The sequence below is a fragment of the Macaca mulatta genome, chromosome 15 (assembly GCF_049350105.2).
Source record: "Macaca mulatta isolate MMU2019108-1 chromosome 15, T2T-MMU8v2.0, whole genome shotgun sequence".
Classification (NCBI taxonomy): Eukaryota; Metazoa; Chordata; class Mammalia; order Primates; family Cercopithecidae; genus Macaca; species Macaca mulatta.
Window position 1 is genome coordinate 11382610 of NC_133420.1, and position 18808 is coordinate 11401417.

Below are 18808 nucleotides of genomic sequence, written 5' to 3' on the forward strand. Positions count from 1 at the left end.
AAAATTAGCCGGGTGTGGTGGTGCACATCTGTAATTCCAGCTACTCGGGAGGCTGAGGCATGAGAATGGCTCGAACCTGAGTAGAAGTTGCAGTGAGCCAAGATTGCACCACTGCACCCCAGCCTGGGCAATAGAGCAAAACTCTGTCTTTAAAAATAAAAAATAGCACAACATATCAAAAATTTCAAGATGCAGCTAAGGCAGTGCTGAAAGGGAAATTTATAACTGTAAATGTCTACATTCAAAGAAAGAAGAAAAATCTCAAATCAAAAACCTAACCTTCCACCTTGAGAAACTAGAAAAAGAACTAAACCCAAAGTGAATTAAAAAAAGGAAGAAAATAATAAACGTGAGAGTGGAAATGGGAATTAAAAATACAGAGAATGGAAAAACAAAAGAGATAATCAAGAGAACCGAAGGTGGGTTTTTTGAAAATAACACAATTGACAAATCTTTCACTAGACTGACCAAGAAAAGAAAGACGGGACACAAATGACTAAAATCAGAGACTGAGCACCGTGGCTCACGCCTGTCATCCCAGCACTTTGTGAGGCCGAGGGGGAAGGATCGCTGAGGCCAGCATTCAAGACCAGCCTGGGGGAACATGATGAGACCCCATCTCTAATAAAAATGAAGAAATAAAAAATTACAAACCCAAGTTTCTCAAATCAGAAATGAAAGAGGAAACATGATTGCCGACCTGACAGAAATAAAAGGATTCCATGAAAACACTACGAACAATTGTACACCAAGAAACCAGACCATCTAGACACAACAGCCAAACTCGTAGAAGGACACAAACTACCGAAAGTGACTCAAAAATGACCCCAAGGAAGCATGTGGGGTATCAGCCCCGCCCTCGGTCTCCCCGACCGTTCAGCGCAGGGTGGGGAGACAGGGAAGCATGATCCCCGTTCCCTGGTCTGCATTTCCAAGTCTGAATCCCCCAGCACCCAGGGGAGGGCCTCGTAGGAGGAGGTACCACAGGCTATTGTGCCAAGAGCCACTGGAGGCTGCAGTAGGGGCTGGGGCGCTGGGTTCCTGGAGGGTCTCCTTCCAGTCAGAGAATGTCCCTGGGGAAGAAGCCTGGGTCTGAACCCCCCAACCCCTGCCCTCCCTGGGCAGATGTGTGGGACCGGGGCCCCTTCACACGGTCCTTTCCAAAATCTCATCACTCCTAGGGCCAGGAGTGGGTGCCAGGCCTGTGCTGGAAATGGGCAGGTTTGGTCACAGCCCCTGCAGCTCTGGTCCAGGTCATAGGAGGCACCTCTGAGCGGTCTCACTATGCCATGACAAAGCGCTGCAAGGCAGAGGGGACCCACAACAGTATCCCTTGTCTCAGCCATTTCCCTGCACTCAACTTCCTCATCTATCCTCTGTGGCCTAGATTTCGGACAGCCCTGCCCACCTACTGTCCGTTCACTGCTCAGTCTGCAGTGACTGTTCCGTAGCACTCCATGGCTCCCCAGTGCTCTTGGGGAAAAGGCCAAGCCACAGCCTGAGGCCCCAGGCTCTGCTTAGCTCTCCAGAAGAGCTTCTCACCATCCAGCACCCAACCCACCCCCTCCCAACTCTGCACCTCCCTGCATAAGCCCTGCTCACTCACCCCCACTCACACCCCACCCATCCCCTCTCCCACTCCCGTTCACTCACCCCCACTCACACCACACTCATCCCCACTCACACTCCCGCTCACTCACCACCACTCACACCCCACTCATCCTCACTCACACTCCCGCTCACTCACCCCCATCACACCCCACTCATCCCCACACCCCCCCACTCACTCACCCCCACTCATCCCCGCTCACTCCCGCTCACCCCATCACACCTCCGCTCACTCACCACCACTCACACCCCACTCATCCCCGCTCACTCACCACTACTCACACCCCACTCATCCCCGCTCACTCACCCCCACTCTCTCACCCCCACTCTCTCACCCCTAGGCCTTCACACAGGCTACACCACCAGCCTCTCCTCCACCACCAACCCCTCATCCACCAACTATTACTTGACTAAATCCTCTCAACCCTCTGGTTCTAGACTAAAGAGGCTTCCCTAACCCAGGGCCAAGCGCTGCCCCGCCATCACGCCACTCACCCTTTTGTGGCTTCTGTGGCCTGAAGCTCACATTCCCACGCTCAGTCCCTGCTACCCGAGGACCCCACAAGCCCCATTTGTGGGTGGGGCCTGGCACACTCTGCACAACGAGCTGCTTTTGCATGCACTGCTCTGCAGCTTTGGGCAATCACCCGCCCCCGTGTCCTCTGTGAAGTGGGATGACAGGTACGCAGGCTGCCAACATACCAAGCAGATAACACGGGCACAAGAACTGGTGTTCAGGGCTTGGCTCATGGAGGGGCCCGAAGTCCCAGCTCAGCGGAGCCTGCCTTGATCCCAGGGTTATGTCTAGGAATTCCCAGCATGCAGGACTTTCAGTGCTCAAGGCAGGATGGTCCCTGGGCAAACCAGGAAGAGCTGGCTGCCTCAATAGGCCACAGAGGGCCTGGCCCTGCATGGGAACTGCCTGTCTCCAGGGCGCTTGCCAACATCTGCTGCTGGCCATGACTCAGCACTTTTGATGGTGGAAAACCCACCACTTGTTTCCGAATCACAAACCCCAGGTGTGCCCTGACCCGAGTGGCCCCAGAAGGTGCACAGGAGGAACTGGGGCACTCACTTTCCACGTGGCCCATCTCCAAGGCCACCAGAAGGGCCCACTCATAGTAGCCCTTGCCCTGCTGGGCCGGGCCCTGGCGGGTGCAGAGGTGGCCCAGCTACAGGAGCACGTGGGTGAAGTCCCAGCCACACTCCCCGCAGGGCAGCCTTGAGAACAGCCACACGGCCTCCAGGAGGTAGTGCTGGGCCAGCCTGCTGACACTCGTGTGCAGGCACAGGGTCCCAAAGTTGGCCAGCACCACTGCCTGGTTCCTCCACAGGCCCAGGTCCCAAGGCGCCCATAAGGCACAGTAGTAGCCCTCGGCTGCCTGCCTCATCTGGCCTGTCCTCTTCAGAGCCATGGCCAACATTTTGGCAATCACACCCTGCTGGTCCTCGCTGGCCACCACTGCATCCTGGACAGACTGCAGGATGTTCAGGTTCACCAGGCTCTGTCCATGAAGCACGTGAAGCCAGGCCAGGGCCACCAGGTGGTCCACGATGGCACGGACTCCGGCCATGAGGAGGCCAGCTTTCTTGGCCGCCCCTCGGGCCTGTGCCCGGCGCCCAGTCAGCTCCTCCTCGTCGCTAAAGCTGCAGAACATGCCACTCAGCCATGGTAGCGCCACGTCATACAGGCCACGGAAGCTGGCCTTGGACCCGGGGGCGTTCAGGAACAGCAGCAGTGAGCTCAGGGCCTCTGGGTCCTCCCAGTCGTCCTCAGCTTCCAAGAAGAAGGAGGGCTCCTCGGGGTCCTGCAAGCTCACGTTGCTGGATGACGCACAGAGACCCCAGGACGCTGGCTCCAGGGGGCAGCCTGGGCAGGTCTTGCATTGTTCCAGAACATTCTTCACCTTCGGCAGGGTCTCCTGTGGCTCCAGGCCCAGGCAAGGTGGAGGTATTTCTGCAAGTCACAAAAACACCTAGACAGATGTGAGTCCTTGGTCCACTGGGGGCAGAGTCCCCACACATCCCCGACCCTGGCGCAGCTTGCCACGAGCCCTTGAGAATTATGTGCAATGCAAACTCGGGGCCTGGAGCACGTAGAAACTCCGGCACTATGAGGACAGAGAGAACACGCAGGCCCGTGGCCCGACTCTCCTACAAAATCACCCTCCTGTCCTGCTTTGTCACCCACCTGACAGCAAGGTTTTAGGAGACTATGTCAGCTCAGTGATCCCTCAGAGATGCCTTTCCCTTTAGAAAGAATCAAAGCCTTCTAACTGGACCCATGTATATGCAGCACTACAACTACAAATGTAACTTTTGTCAGCATATTGGGCCCCCCGGTGGGGTACAGGAATCCATGAAATCCTCAACAGCCAATCAGAGCTATGGATCAGCTCAAAAGCTGCTATGCAAAATTGGTAAAGCCACCGACGGCACAGGACAGGGGTGTTGTACCCATGTACCCAGCTCCGTGCAGGGAAACGGACCATCCCTGCAGGAAGGATGGGAAAGCTTCCAGGCCCCTGTGGCCACCTTCACCTTGGATGGTCTGAAAACCTGAAGCCCTCAGTTCCTAAAGGGTTAACAAAGGCCAGACTGCTCCAGCAGCCCACTGGTGCCTGCTGGCTTTGGTGGATTCCTAGCCAAAGCCCCCTCCCAGAGGTGAGCAAACAAGCGTATTTCCTGTTGGAAAACCTGGGATGAAAGGAGGCATTACTGGGAAGGGAAAAACCTAGATTGAAACAGACTCTCTGTTTCAAGCTCACATGTAAAAAGTATTTTCTATACAAACTGCCTCCTAATTCATCTGTAAAGCCTTGGAATTAAAAAAATAAATAAATATGATTTAGAGGCTAATGTGACTTGACTACACTAGATGAGCTAAGAAATCTCCCCCACCCGGCAGAGGCCCACAGCCCCTCCCAGCCACTACCCTGGCCTCCGGGGCAGCTGGAGAGCCACGTGCCTTTGCTCCAGAGACTTTGGCAGAGGGTGGAACCACCCCCTCCCCGAGGCAAACCTACAACAGCCTTCCCTTCCCCACTGGCTCCCCTCAGGAAGGAGCAGACCCTTCAGGGACCTCAGTTGAGGCCCCTGCAACCTAAGGCTCTGAATTCTGCTACCCGCTGAGGGCTGTGTGACCTCCCATCTCTGAGGCAGAGCACAGGGTGAACTGCAGCTTCTCCAGGTCATGAAGAAGGAACCCACAGCTACATGTGGGCCCCAGCAGTGGAAAGGATGCCCCACCTCGGTCGGGGACCAGGCGGGGGCCAGCATGTTCATTGGAAGAAGTGTGGGACCCCACAGCCTCCAGTGCCAGAGTAGATGGGAGGTTCAGGCCCACCTCAGGCGATGTCCCTCAAGTCCCCGACCCACACCACAGAGGTGTGACAGCCGCATCCAATGCCCACCATACTCAGCTCTGTCCCCTCCCCCGGTGTTACTCCAAGGCCCAGCTCATAACCAGAGGAAGCCTGAGCCACTGGCAAAACCCACCTTTTTCCTGCGGCTGCTCGGTCTCGGCTTCCTCTACTGAGTCTGCCAAGGGAGAAAAGAGAAGCAATGAACACCCCCAGCCAGCACCTCTGCTCCCATGTCAGGTTGAGCTGGTGTCGGTGTTGCAGGGTGAGAGCATTGCAGGGTGCAGGGGTTGAAAGTCACATCATCCTCTTCCCTCCTGGATCATGGGAACAACATCACTGGGGGGTGTACACCTTCTGCGATATTGGGAGTAACATCGTCTTCTGTGCCTAGGAATATTAAGGACAATATCATGGGGGGGGCCGTGTACATCTTCTGCAATATTGGGAATAATATTATCCTCTCTCTCCCTGCATACTAGGAAAGATATCAGAGTGGGTGTTCACCTCCTGCGATATGGGGATTAATACCATCTCCCCTTCCAGATATCAGGAAGAGTATCACACGGCGGTGTACGGTGTCTGTGATACTGGGAGTAATATCAACCTCTCAGCCTTGGAATATTAAGAAGAATATCACAGGGTGGATGTACACCCCCTGCCATATTGGAAGTAACATCAGCCTCTCCTCTCCATGGATATTAGGAACAATATCCCAGGCTGGGTGGATGCCTCCTGCTCCATGGGGAATCATATCATCCTCTCCCTTCCAGAATATTAATAACAATATCACAGGGTGGGTGAACACAGCCTGCGATACTGGAATTATTATCATCCTCTCTCCCTCCAGATACTAGGAACCATATCACAGAAGAGCTGTACCCTCCCTGGGATATTGGGAGTAATATCATACGCTTCTTCTGTGAATATTAGGAGCAATATCACAGGGTGGATGTCCATTCATTGCTATGTTGGGAGTCATGTCATATTCTACCCCCCTGGATATTAGGATCAGTTTAACAGGGTGCGTGTACACCTACTGTGATATTAAAACTAAAATCATGCTCTCTGTCCCTGGATATTAGGAACAACATCACAGGTAGGTATACACCCCCTGCAGTATTAGCAGCAATAATATGATTAATTAGTAAACATCAATGATCGATTTTAATAATTATCAGGCTGGTCTCGAACTCTTGACTTCAGGTGATCTGCCTGCCTCAGTCTCCCAAAGTGCTGGAATTACAGGCGTGAGACACCGCCCCCAGCCAACACTTCTTGACATCCCTTTTTGGACCTCAAATTTAGCATACCGAAAACACACTTTTGATTCCCCCTGTTATAACCCACTCCTCCCGGAGTCTTCCCGATCCCAATAACAGCATCTCTAGTCTTCCAGTTACTCAGGCCAAAATCCTTGACATCATCCTTAAAACTTCTTTTTCTCTCTCTTGTCATCCAACCCATTTAAACTCTCCTTTCAGAATATATGCCAGACCTAACCACTTCTCACCTTTCTCATCATTTCCAACCAGGTCCAGCCCTCATCACAGTGCTCTGGGTTACTGCAAAAGCCTCCCAATCGCCAGGCACAGTGGCTCACACCTGTAATCCCAGCACTTTGGTAGGCCAAGGCAGGTGGATCATCAGAGATCAGGAGCTCAAGACCAGCCTGACCAACATGGTGAAACCCCTCTACTAAAAATACAAAAAATTAGCCAAGCATGGTGGTGGGCGCCTGTAATCCCAGCTATTCGGGAGGCTGAAGCAGGAGAATCACTTGAACTCAGAAGACAGAGGTTACAGTGAGCCGAGATCGTGCCATTGCACTCCAGCCTGGGTGACAAGAGTGAAACTCCATCTCAGAAGGTCAAAAAAAAAAAAAAAAAAAAGCCTCCTAACCCACCTGTCTCCTTCCGCCTTTCACCCTGCCCTGCATTCTACCTTCCACTCTCAAACATTTCAGAAAAAAAAAAAATTATATCCACAGAGAAAGTACAAATGGGGTGAAATGTTTGGGGAATCTGAGGGAAGAGTATATGGGAATTCTCTGTACTATTTTTGCAACTTTTCCATAAGTCTGGATTATTTCGAATTCAAGAGTTAAACAAAGAAAAAAATAAAAAACACACTATCTCCCTTTGTGAATCCATCCTGTCTTTCCCCTGGCAACTTATGGACGCTCTCAACTAACACATCTATTTTTTCATGAACACTAAAAGAACTCTTGTCTAGTTTTCACTTTCTGTGCTTGGCAGTAGAAGAGTGTGTGTGAGTGTGTGTGTGTGTGTGTGTGTGTGTGTGTATTTCATATATATGTGTGTGTGTATATATATGTGTGTGGTGTTTATGTATATATAGAGCGGGAGAAATATATATATGAGTATATATATAAATATATAGTACATTTACAATGGTAATGTGTATATATATAAATATATGTGTGTGTGTAGATATATATAATACATACCCCATAGCCTGTCCTTAACCAGTTCTAAACTTAGTCAGAAAAACACATACCTAAGCAGAGAATTTCAGAATAATATGATGAATATTTTGATAGAGGGATGTGTTGCTGTGGAACACGCTGCTAAGACACAAAACCTCCTAGATGGGACAATGAATGAATGAAGTTTTGCACCTATAGTCGCCCCCTCTGATATCCCCTCAAACCTTTATAGTTTTATGCATTTGCTTCCCCCAGGACCCCCGTTTCATAAGGGTTAGTCCTAGATTCTAGCAAGTTCCTACTACAGCTGGCACACATATGCCATTCAAGAAACAGTGGCGGAGTGAATGATGAGTTAAGAACCATTTGTCAGCCAGTGCTCAGTAATACAACATGCACTGGTATGCAAATTATACTTTTGTTGAAAGCAACAGCAGGATCACAAATTATCTTTCCAGAGAAAGCAAACCTCAAAAGCTTCTTTACCCTAGTAAAGCACGTTATAAGAAGCTCCCCTTATATAAAAGAAAACCTCCTCATTCGTTATCAATGGCATGTAAACCTAATAAGCCTTCACCTCTGATGACATCTCTTCCATCCCCAGGGCTAGATAAAGGAGGTTCCGGAAACCCTGGTAGTTGTGAAGGTGGCTCCCAGCTCTGATAGTCTTGAACCCTGCGGGCACGGAGGTCACACAGCAGAAGAACAACCAAGGGAAGCATCATCAGGCTTCGAATATGTTTGAATCAGAGATGGCAAATAAGCTGCAGCCAACTGAAAACACCAGAAATTCATGGTGGCCACCTGAGAGGTTATGCTCTTAAAAAACAAAAATTAAAAATAAAAATTAAAAAATTAAGAAAGGAAGGGGTCAAGAATCCATCAGGTCTGACTGAGACGTGTATCAGTGACTAACACCCCATATGGCAAAAATACTCCGGTGCGCTTTGGGTACTCACAGCTTCAGCAGTATTCAAAGGCGTGTGCTTCCCTAAGACTAAGCCACGGGAATACCCCCAGCAACACTGCCAGGAGAAACGTCTCAAGTGGATTTGGCTAGAAATACAGTTGTCTTTAACAAATTAACACTGAATAAATCCTGACTTATTAGAGCCTGTGAGAATGACATTCTCAATGATAACAGTTATCACTACAATCTCCAAACATCTGCGATCCTGCAGGGAGGAACTGTGACAGCGCAGGCCACAGGCCACATGTCCAGAATGCTTCCCAGACTGCCTGTTACAGAATAAAAGAAATGAAACCCCCCCTAAGAATGTCTTCCCTCACATTTAGCCAGTTGTTCCTTTGTGTGCATCTCTGTGCTAAAATGGCCATTCTTCCCCACAGCCTGAAGTCATATGCTAAAATAAATGACACTCACATGAAGACAGAAACGTGCAGATGTGAGGAAACCACCACAAAGGAAATGGGCTGGAGAGTGTGGCCAGGAGGATGGTACTTCCTAGGAAGCAATTACTTCATCTCTGCCCATGAAGCAGGCAGCTGTCATTGTCCCCCAGGCCCACGCCAGCCACTCGAAGTAGGTTCTAACCAAACTACCTCCAACAAGCAATGTAAATACACCACACAATTGGCTTCTGAAAGGACACCTTGCAACCAACAAGAAACTGTTAGCACAACTTTGACAAACTGTGTAACTAAAAACCTTGGAAAGGGACAAACACTGCCACATTTTGACTCAAATAGTGTTACGTGGTAGCACTGCAATAATTCACTGAAACAAAAGAATGAATGAGGAATATGTTTATATAGGAATCAGAGGAAGCATGACTAATAATTTAAAGAAATAGGTCAAGAAATTGCTACGTTCAAATGCTACCGTGAGACACTGTCAGGGCCTTAGGCAAATTCACTTCTCTTGGTCCTGTTTCTGGGTTCATCAAGACCCAGCTTTGGACTAGGGAATCTGTTGCTTCCCAAAGCCTTCCTTCTGTGATTCCAGCCCAGATTTTAGGACTGCTCTCCCACTTGGTATATGAAAGCACTTTCTATGTAGAACAGCAAGAGTACATTTCTGTATTGAATGCGGCTTGGGACCTACTCTATGAGGAAGAATATCATCATGTAACTTTAAGCATGACGACAAGGCGCACTCTAGATAAGGATAACACATAAGATGTGGCCATACACTTGTGCATGCCTGGCAGGGAGATGGGGAAGTCTCATTTAATGAAGCCGGGGTGCCTGCTGCACCTGAACATCCTCAGTCCATATCAAGTTGACAACGTCCTTCTGACATCAAACCACAGGTATCACATACTTTTCCATACTTTCCACCCAAGATTAAAATATGCAGAGCACCATGATAAAGACACCTCCATTCCCAGCATGTTGGCTCTCATTCCGTAGAATTACATACTTTCTGTGCAAAATGGTGACCAGGTTGCAGCGGCAAGCAAGACTGGGCTCAGTGGGGACAGCAGGCCCTGCAGGAGCCACCACTCCTGTCGCCACAGTCTGATGCAGCTGCAGAGAAGCTGTGGCTGAGGCCATTCACTTTGTGAGAGAACCGCACAGGAGGGAAAAGGTAGGGAAGGTCGGGAAGAGGACAATGTCATGCTTCTGAGCCCAAGCCAAGCCATCGCATCCCCTGTGACTTGCACTTATACGCCTAGATGGCCTGAAGTAACTGAAGAATCACAAAAGAAGTGCAAATGCCCTGTCCCACCTTAACTGATGACATTCCACCACAAAACAAGTGAAAATGACCGGTCCTTTCCTTAAGCGATTATATTATCTTGTGAAATTCCTTTTCCTGGCTCATCCTGGCTCAAAAAGTTCCCACACTGAGCACCTTGTGACCCCCACTCCTGCCCACCAGAGAACAACCCCCCTTTGACTGTAATTTTCCTTTACCTACCCAAAGCCTATAAAACGACCCCACCCTTATCTCCCTTCGCTGACTCTCTTTTTCGGACTCAGCCCGCCTGCACCCAGGTGATTAAAAAGCTTTATTGCTCACACAAAGCCTGTTTGGTGGTCTCTTCACACGGACGCGCATGACAGGCAGGTGCAGAGCCAGGGAAGGACCTGTGATGAGAACAGAAAGGAATGCGTCTCCCTGTACACACACTCGGATTTTATGACAATGTGCGCAGGGGGCTGAACTGGATGCCTGAGAACATTCCTCCAAGTTCTTTTGCTGATTTTCTAAATATTGGTGTAAAATCTGAACTCAGACAAAATTTTTTTAAATCGCTTCAATCAACATCTTTGTCTAGTGCTCAGCATCATATCTACGTGATCATCTAGAAAAGCAACTTCTCTTCTAAGGCTCAAATCCTCCTATTAATTCTCAGGGATTTTACAAGGGAATGCACCTCTCATTCGCATCAAGAACTGTGGGGAAAAGAAAGAGAGATCAGCCTGTTACTGTGTCTATATAGAAAGAAGTAGACATAAGAGACTCCATTTTGTTCTGTATTTGAGACACTGTTAATCTGTGACCCTATCCCCAACCTTGTCCTTGCAAGAGACATGTGCTGCGGTGACTCAAGGTTTAATGGATTTTGGGCTGTGCAGGATGTGTCTTTGTTAAACAAGTGCCTGAAGGCAGCTTGCTGGTTAAAAGTCATCACCATTCTCTTAATTTCAACTACCCAGGGACACCTACACGGCCAAACGTCGCAGGGACCTCTGCCTAGGAAAGCTAGGTATTGTCCAAGGTTTCTCCCCATGTGATAGACTGAAACAATAATGCTAAAAGGTTTATGGAGATGTTTGCATATGCATCTCAAGGCACTGCATTTTCCTTTAAACTTATTCATGTCACAGAGATTTTTGTTCGTATGTCTTACTGCCGATTTCCTCCCTACAATGATCCTATTGTCCTGCCACTCCCTTATCTTTAAGATGGTAAAGATAATTATCAATAAATACTAAGGGAACTCAGAGACCGGTGCCGGCGTGGGTCCTCAGTAAGCTGAGCGCCGGTCCCCTGGGCCCCCGCTTTTCTTTCTCTATACTTTGTCTCTGTGTCTTATTTCTTTTCTCAAGTCTCTCGTTCCACCTAACGAGAAACACCCACAGGTGTGGAGGGGCAGGCCACCCCTTCAAAGAACACACACAACTACCGTTAAAGAAATGCTTAATTTGCTTACAAAATTTTTTAAACACCCAGATTTGAAATACAACAGAGAATACAACTTTTTGATAGCTCTGCTTTCCAACTGCGAACTGCGGGTGGAGAAAATAACCTGTCATGATTTCTAACCAGTCAACAACCTGCCTTCCCTGGCTGCAGTAGGAGCAATCTTTCTGAGCTCAGGATGAAAAAGAACCCAGCTGGTTAGGGGACAGACAATCATCAGTTCTCCGCGGGCTTCCCGGGTCCCAAATCCCCATGTGATACATGGAAGTAAAAAGCTATCAATGACCAAGCATCAGAACGCTTATCCCACCTCGCCATCTGCTTCTCCTGCCATGCAAATTTAAAATTAATAAGCCTGCTATTAGAGAACAGAGTTGGTGCTGCATCTGTCTTCCTAAAATTACGGATAATTACCAGCCCACAATGGCTTCTAATCAGATTTGAGTAGTCCCTTAGACAGGAAGCTAAAGTGCCTCAGCCCTAAACTGAGAAGAAAACAGAAACTGGACCGCTCTAGGTTCGATTTTTTCCCCCTTGTTCTAAAGTTGCTGTTCCCGAATCTCCTTCTACTGTCTTGTTTATAAAATGTATGAGAAACAAGGAAATTCAAAGACATGATAGAAATGGCCACGTTTTCTAAGTACAAACTTTGTGAACATTATTTTCAGCTGCTGGGCTTTTTCTCCACAAATTGTGAGCCTGGAGGACATTTTCTCCCTCGTGGTTACACATTCAGAGTCAGGGAAGGTGACTTTAGCAGTAAAGAGGGGAGTGCAGTGAGAAGTGATTGGGCACTGAGAAGGGCAGACAGGGACTCTACCTCGGTGGCCTACAGCATTCCTGGGCCTCCGACTTTACTTTTCCATCTGTACAAGGGATCTAAAGGCTAGTGATTCTAGGCCACGACAGCTCTTCATACACACATACACAAATATCACACGCCTGTGTGAAAAGCTGTGACACTTGGCTGATTTTCTGAAGAAGTTATCTTGTATCATTTCTACTCAAGTACTCCACCTCCTTCCAGACAAGTATCTGAGGATGATGGGCTATCCCACAGCCATGTGTGTAACCTCTGCTGCTTATGATCCCTGTTCACATAGCATTTTCCAAAAGCATTTGGTGTAAAGTGACAGAAGAAAGAAGAATAAGGTTCTTTCAGCCCATTCATTCATTCATTCAACAAATATTGACTAACTATCTACGTGCCAAGCACTGGTGATATAACAGGGAACATACATTTTTGTAGGTAGAGACAGACAACCAAAAAGTATGTTAAAGAGTGATCAATACTGTAGAGGAAAATACACCAGGAAACAGGAAAGAAGAATACCCCTAGCCACCCTACACTGGGGTGACGCTAGTGTTACAAAATGGAAACAGCGGCCGGGCGCGGTGGCTCACACCTGTACTCTCAGCTCTTTGGGAGACTGAGGCAGGCAGATCACCTGAGTTCAGGAGTTCAAGATCAGCTTGACCAAAACGGCGAAACCCTGTCTCTACTAAAAACATAAAAATTAGCTGGACGTGGTGGCACATGCCTGTAATCTCAGTTACTCAGGAAGCTGAGGCGCAAGAATCACTTGAACCTGGGAGGCAGAGGTTGGAGTGAGCCGAGATCATGCCACTGCCCTCCAGCCTGGGTGACAGAGTAAGGATCTGTCTCAAAAAATGTAAAAATTAAAAAAAATGTAAACAGAGAATAAGATACCAAAAGAAAGAACATGAACGATTAATTGTAACAAAAGCCTTTGTAAGCTGTTACTTTCCTTCCTGGATCCTTGTCCCTTACAAACAGAAAAAAAAGGCGGATGGGGGTAGCATCAAAATGATGTTTTAAGATGGCTTCGGGTTTCAGATGTCTGACAGCCATACTCATGTACTTCAAGGAAAAAGCTCTAGCTCTAGAAGCCATCTGGGCAATGGTTTAATGTCTTTTTTTTTTTTTTTTTTTACAGAGAGTTTTAAAATACAGGAAAATGTGTGTGTTTATTTGGCTGCTCTGTGCCCGCACACGTGCAAACTGTGCTAACAGGTTTCTCCAAGTTTTGCTGAATTTGCCAGCTTGCCATAAACAGGCTTCCATGTCTTAATTGTCTATAAATAACACAAACACACAGAAATGCAAATCAAGACAAACTGTCCCTTCAACTGCTGCTGCCATGATGACAGCAAGCGACAATTGGCCAAATCAATACGTGGAGACTGAAGCTGTCCGGCAGAGAGCACAGGGTCGACTGCTTTTCCCATAGCATTTAAAGAAACAAGCGGAAACGGCTCTCCACACAGGACAGACACGTCCTTGGTTCTTTGAATCAATACTGCCAATGCCCAAAATACTTTCTCCATCACACTATCTATATGGAATTCACGTTCCTTCCAATACCATGAGTAACACCAGTGATAGACTATGTTTAACCATAATGACCCATTAGCATTCATTTTCCTCTAAAATGTTGAAATAATAACACTGAGTGTGGGCTCACGAGGTGCCAGGCTCTGAGTTTGATCTCGTTTAGTTCTCATTGAAATCCTGCAAGATCAGTAACATATTCTCTCATTTTTCATAGATGAGGAAACTGAGGCATAGAAAGGCTAAGTAAGTTGTCCATGGTCACAGGTGATTTAGGAAGTTTTCTTCAAACTTTCAAAAGTTAACTACTGCCACTATTACACATGGGTTTTTGTTTGCTTTTGTTTGTTTTGAGACAAGGTCTTGCTCTGACCAGGCTGGAGTGCACTGGCATGATGATGGTTCACTGCAGCCTCTACTTCCCGGGCTCAAGTGATTCTCGCACCTCAGCCTCTCCAGTAGCTGGGATTACAGGCATGAGCAACCACACCTGGCTAATTTTTTAATTTTTATTTTTTGTAGGGATGGGCTTTCACCATGTGGCCCAGACTGGTTCCAAACTCTGGGCTCAAGAGATCCTCCCAGGTCGGCCTCCCAAAGTGCTGGGATTACAGGTGTAAGCCACTGTGCACAGCCCTACAAATGTGACTTATACAAAGTCAGAGCAGTGAGCAGGAAGAGAACAGAGACTTCAGCGAGTCTCCTGGCTGTGGCAACGCCATATCCCTCCTCCATACCGTAATGTGTCTACACCCACCAAGCTCCTAGACGTTGAAGGCAGGCCAGCTCAGAGACGAAACAGCAGTCAAGAAAGAGAAGATGCAGACATGCGTCTTGATTTCGGCTCGAGCGTGCCTCTCTGCCCTGCAGCTGCACAGGCAGAAACCAGGGGCCGTGAGTCTCAGGCAGTGTGTTTGGTTCCTGGCTGGTTATCTTTTGGGAGACCATCCCATACAATTAGTGTTACACTTCTCAAAAAGGAAGTGTGAGTTTTATAGAAAAATCGATTCCATTTGGGAGAAAGGCCTAATAAAACCACAAAAGGATAACACATTCATACAACAACAAATTCAATTCATCTGTCACAAACTGAAATCCCAAAGCCCTCTGGGCACACAGCTGCTTTTCTGAGCTGAAATTCAACTCCAGTTGAGAAACAGGTCAACTTTTCTAAAGAGATTTCTTTTTCACACGCCTTAAATAAAAATTCCTTTCCCTCACTTGTCATTTTCCAGATTTAATGGCTCTGTTGGCCTTCCTCTCATTTAGGCCATGAACACTGACTGCATGTCTGCTACGGCCGGGACTCCAAGGGAGGCACCCTAGGGAACACAGATGACCGCAGCACAGCGACAACCTCAAGGAGCACACACGGGGAAGTCAAGATGATACAATCGCAGACTTCACACAGAAAAGAACTTGGCATCCGTACCCCGTCCCATTTCTAGAAAACAACGATGCTCAGTCAGTAACATTTACCGAACAGCCTGCAGTGTGGAGGCAGGCACGAGGGGGTTCCATGCGGGGAAGAGCCCCTTCAGAAGGGGGCATGCAAGCAACGTGGAGGCAGGAGACGCCCCCACGCACAAGGGCCAGCCTGGGAGCCTGCAGAAATGCCCGTGCATCTGGGAAGAGGGAGAGAGGACAAGATACTTAAATGCTCCAAAATGAAGAGAAGCCTCCCAAGAACCTCCCCCGAAATGGGGCAGGGATTTACAAAAGACCAAACCGAGCATGCGCAGTTACCTGAACATAGCGCCACCAGAGCGAGCTATCAAGGAAGAAACAGGGTCACTAGAAGCCTGAGCCTCTACTCCCAGTTCTGCAACTCATTCACCCGATGACCTTGGTGAAGGCTCTTAGCCTCTGTGAGCCACAAGAGAATCACGGGAAAACAGAAGATATGAAAGTGCTCTACCTTTTTCACAGAACTGCTGCGGGAATAAAATCAGATAACGGATTTTAAAATTCTCTGTGAATTACAAAGCAAAATGCAAACATATGAAATCATTCCTACCATTAATAACAGCACCATCAAATTAAGAGCAGAGTTAAGACCACAGCATTTTCCACCCCCCGACTCCCAAGAGAAATAGTGAGTCCAGCCGATGTATTTGGGCAACCCCAGTATCGAGGCTTTGAGAGCCACAAACCGCTCATGAACTCTGACAGTATCACTCCAGCCCAGTGCTCATTAAGTTCTCCAAGACAGCCAACTGACATAAAATACTACAGCTTTTTCAGCTGGGCTTGAAGTCCTCCAAGCTCACAGCACAGCTCAACAATGAAGAAGAGGTTTTCTGCCACTAGACTCAAAAGCTGGCTTTTGTAGATTCCCACAGAAAGAACATTCAAGGCCAGGCTTGGCGGCGCATGCCTGTAATCCCAGCAATTTGGGAAGGCGAGGCAGGAGGATCACCTGAGGTCAGAAGTTCAAGAACACCCTGGCCAATATGGCAAAGCCTCATCTGTACTAAAACTACAAAAATTAGCCGGGCATGCTGGTGGGCACCTGTAATTCCAGCTACTCAGGAGGCTGAGGCAGGAAAATCGCTTGAACTCAGGAGGCCGAGGTAGCAGTGAGCTGAGGTCACGCCACTGCCCTCCAGACTGGATGACAAGAGGGAAACCCCATCTCAAAAAAAAAAAAAAAAAAGAAAAAAAGAGCATTCTTTTTTGCTGATGTTAAATTTCCTGTGCTTAACACAGAGAAATCATACAACACTGAAATCCTGAAAAACATATCATAAAAAGCATTTAGTGACTGAAAACACATTCAATATAACCTGTAACAGTGAGTTCCCCTCCTCTTTCCAGCCAGCTCCACTGACGCTGTGACCCTAAACAATGCTTCCACTACCACAGAGGAAAATTAATAGGACCACTTACCCCTCTCAGCTGACAGCTAAACCACTGTTTCTCCCTGGGCTCACTAAAGATGACCTTTACCCAAAACCAGGCTGCAACGACCCTGTAGATGTTGACTAACAATTTCAAAATTCCCATATTCTTTGTCCACTCCTAAGGAAGATGAACTGAAGCCAGGTGTCTCCAAATCAGAACTAACAGAGGCCTTAAACATCAGATGGCCCATTCCTTTCTTTGACAACCGGGGGATCTAAAGCTGAGCGTATGGAAGAAAACAACCTGTTTAGTAACAAAGTGAAAACCAAACCCTAGTCACCCAACCTCTGGTCCGGAACTCCTGCGACAATCCAGCACCCATACAGGATGAGTCTCCCTAACCAGAAACTCCAAAATCCACAACTTTTGAGTGCCGACGTGACGCTCAACGAAATGTTCATTGGAACAGCTCAGACTCTGGATTTTTGAATTCAGGAGGCTCAACCAGCAAGTATAATACAAATATTCAAAAATCCAAAAATGTAAAAAAATCTGAGACACTTCTGGTTCCAAGCAGTTTGAATGAGGGATATTCAACCTGCATTTTTTTTTTTTTCTCTAATGAAGGAAATTAAAAACGAGGCCCAAGCAAAGTCATTCAATCCATACTAAAGTCATTCAATAGTTTAATTAGTACCCATTTAAAGTTAAGTGCTACCCGCAGATATTTAAAAGGATGAATACTTACATGCCTATAATCCCAGAACTTTGGAAGGCCGAGGCGGGAGGATCACCTGATGTCAGGAGTCCAAGACCAACCCGACCAGCATGGTGAAACTCCATCTCTACTATAAATGCAAAAATTAGCCAGGCATGGTGGCGCACACCTGTTATCCCAGCTACTCGGGAGGCTGAGGCACGAGAATCGCTTGAACTTCAGGGAAGCACGTTGCAGTTAGCCGAGATCACACCACTGTGCTCCAGCCTGGACCACAAAGCAAGACTCTATCTCAAAAAAAAAAAAAAGAAAATTTAAATTGTGTTTTCACATGGAGCCCATGTTCCCAGAACACAAGCCCTGCTCTATGCTCCAAGGGCACACAGGGTGCCCCTTTATCTTAATGCTCACCATATTCCATGGCAGCCATTGACACGTGTCTGTCCATCTCACTAGACTTCCTGCGCATGAGGCAGGGATCATATATTATTACCTTTCTGTCCCCAATGTCTGGCCTAGAAGACACTCAGTAAATGATTCCTGAACTAAGTCAGTTACTAAGATATGTTAAACTTGCATTAACAAAATTGATTGAATAAGTTTGCCAATGCAGCGTTCATACCACTCAGCTTAAATCTCAACCTGCGGATTTATCTTGTGTTCTGCTAGATTATCACCTATTAACATTCAGGAAGCACCTAGTATGTGCTAGGCATTACTAATTGCTGGGGACCTAGTAGTGACAAAACAACATTCCTTGTTCAAAGAGAAGTTCTAGTATAAAGAGGAATAGAAGGAACAGGCTAGATTGATGAGAGAGCTAAGAAAAGGACAGGCTGCCATGGGAAGCACCTGGTCTTGTCTGGATGGTACACAGTTAACAAAGTCTGAGTGCTTCATATAGCATAAGATCATCTCCTCCAAAGAAGCAAACGAAGCTTTGATTCCCCAGTACCAGAAGTCACCATAAAGGTGTGCACAGCCACATGTTTAGTGTAGGAAGTGAAACCAAACAAACAAACAAAGCTCCAAGTTCCAGAGGCAACGGTCCAATTATGAAATCCTCTGGCTACGTTTAATTGAAATTCAAGGTATTCAAGAGGCCAATATTTAAGTGATAAATTCACCCAACCGCTTAAAACTAAAGTAGTCTTTGATTCAAGGGGTAAAGGTATAGTACCTTTTACAAATTTATTAGCTCTTAATATTTACATTTAAATATGATGATGATGGTGTAATAATAACTTTACTGAGTAGTTACTATGTGTTAGGCACCAAACTAGGCACTTTACACACACATTTGCACGATCCTGTGAGATGATAATGACCCCTTGTCATCCCATTTCATAGATGAAAGTCA

The 18808-nt window shown here is 47.3% G+C and overlaps 1 protein-coding gene across 1 annotated transcript in view; it reads right to left on the reverse strand.

Annotated features, from left to right (window-relative positions):
* The window catches only part of LOC144334769 (SH3 domain and tetratricopeptide repeat-containing protein 1-like), a 30170-nt gene that overhangs the window by 9899 nt on the left and 1463 nt on the right, over positions 1–18808 (reverse strand). The window contains exons 2-3 of the mRNA XM_077966397.1: positions 5107–5148; positions 2684–3565 (exon numbers count right to left, since the gene is read on the reverse strand). Of these exons, the coding sequence (XP_077822523.1) occupies positions 2781–3565; positions 5107–5148 (827 nt within the window). The 3' untranslated portion in view covers positions 2684–2780. The remainder of the gene's footprint in view (positions 1–2683; positions 3566–5106; positions 5149–18808) is intronic.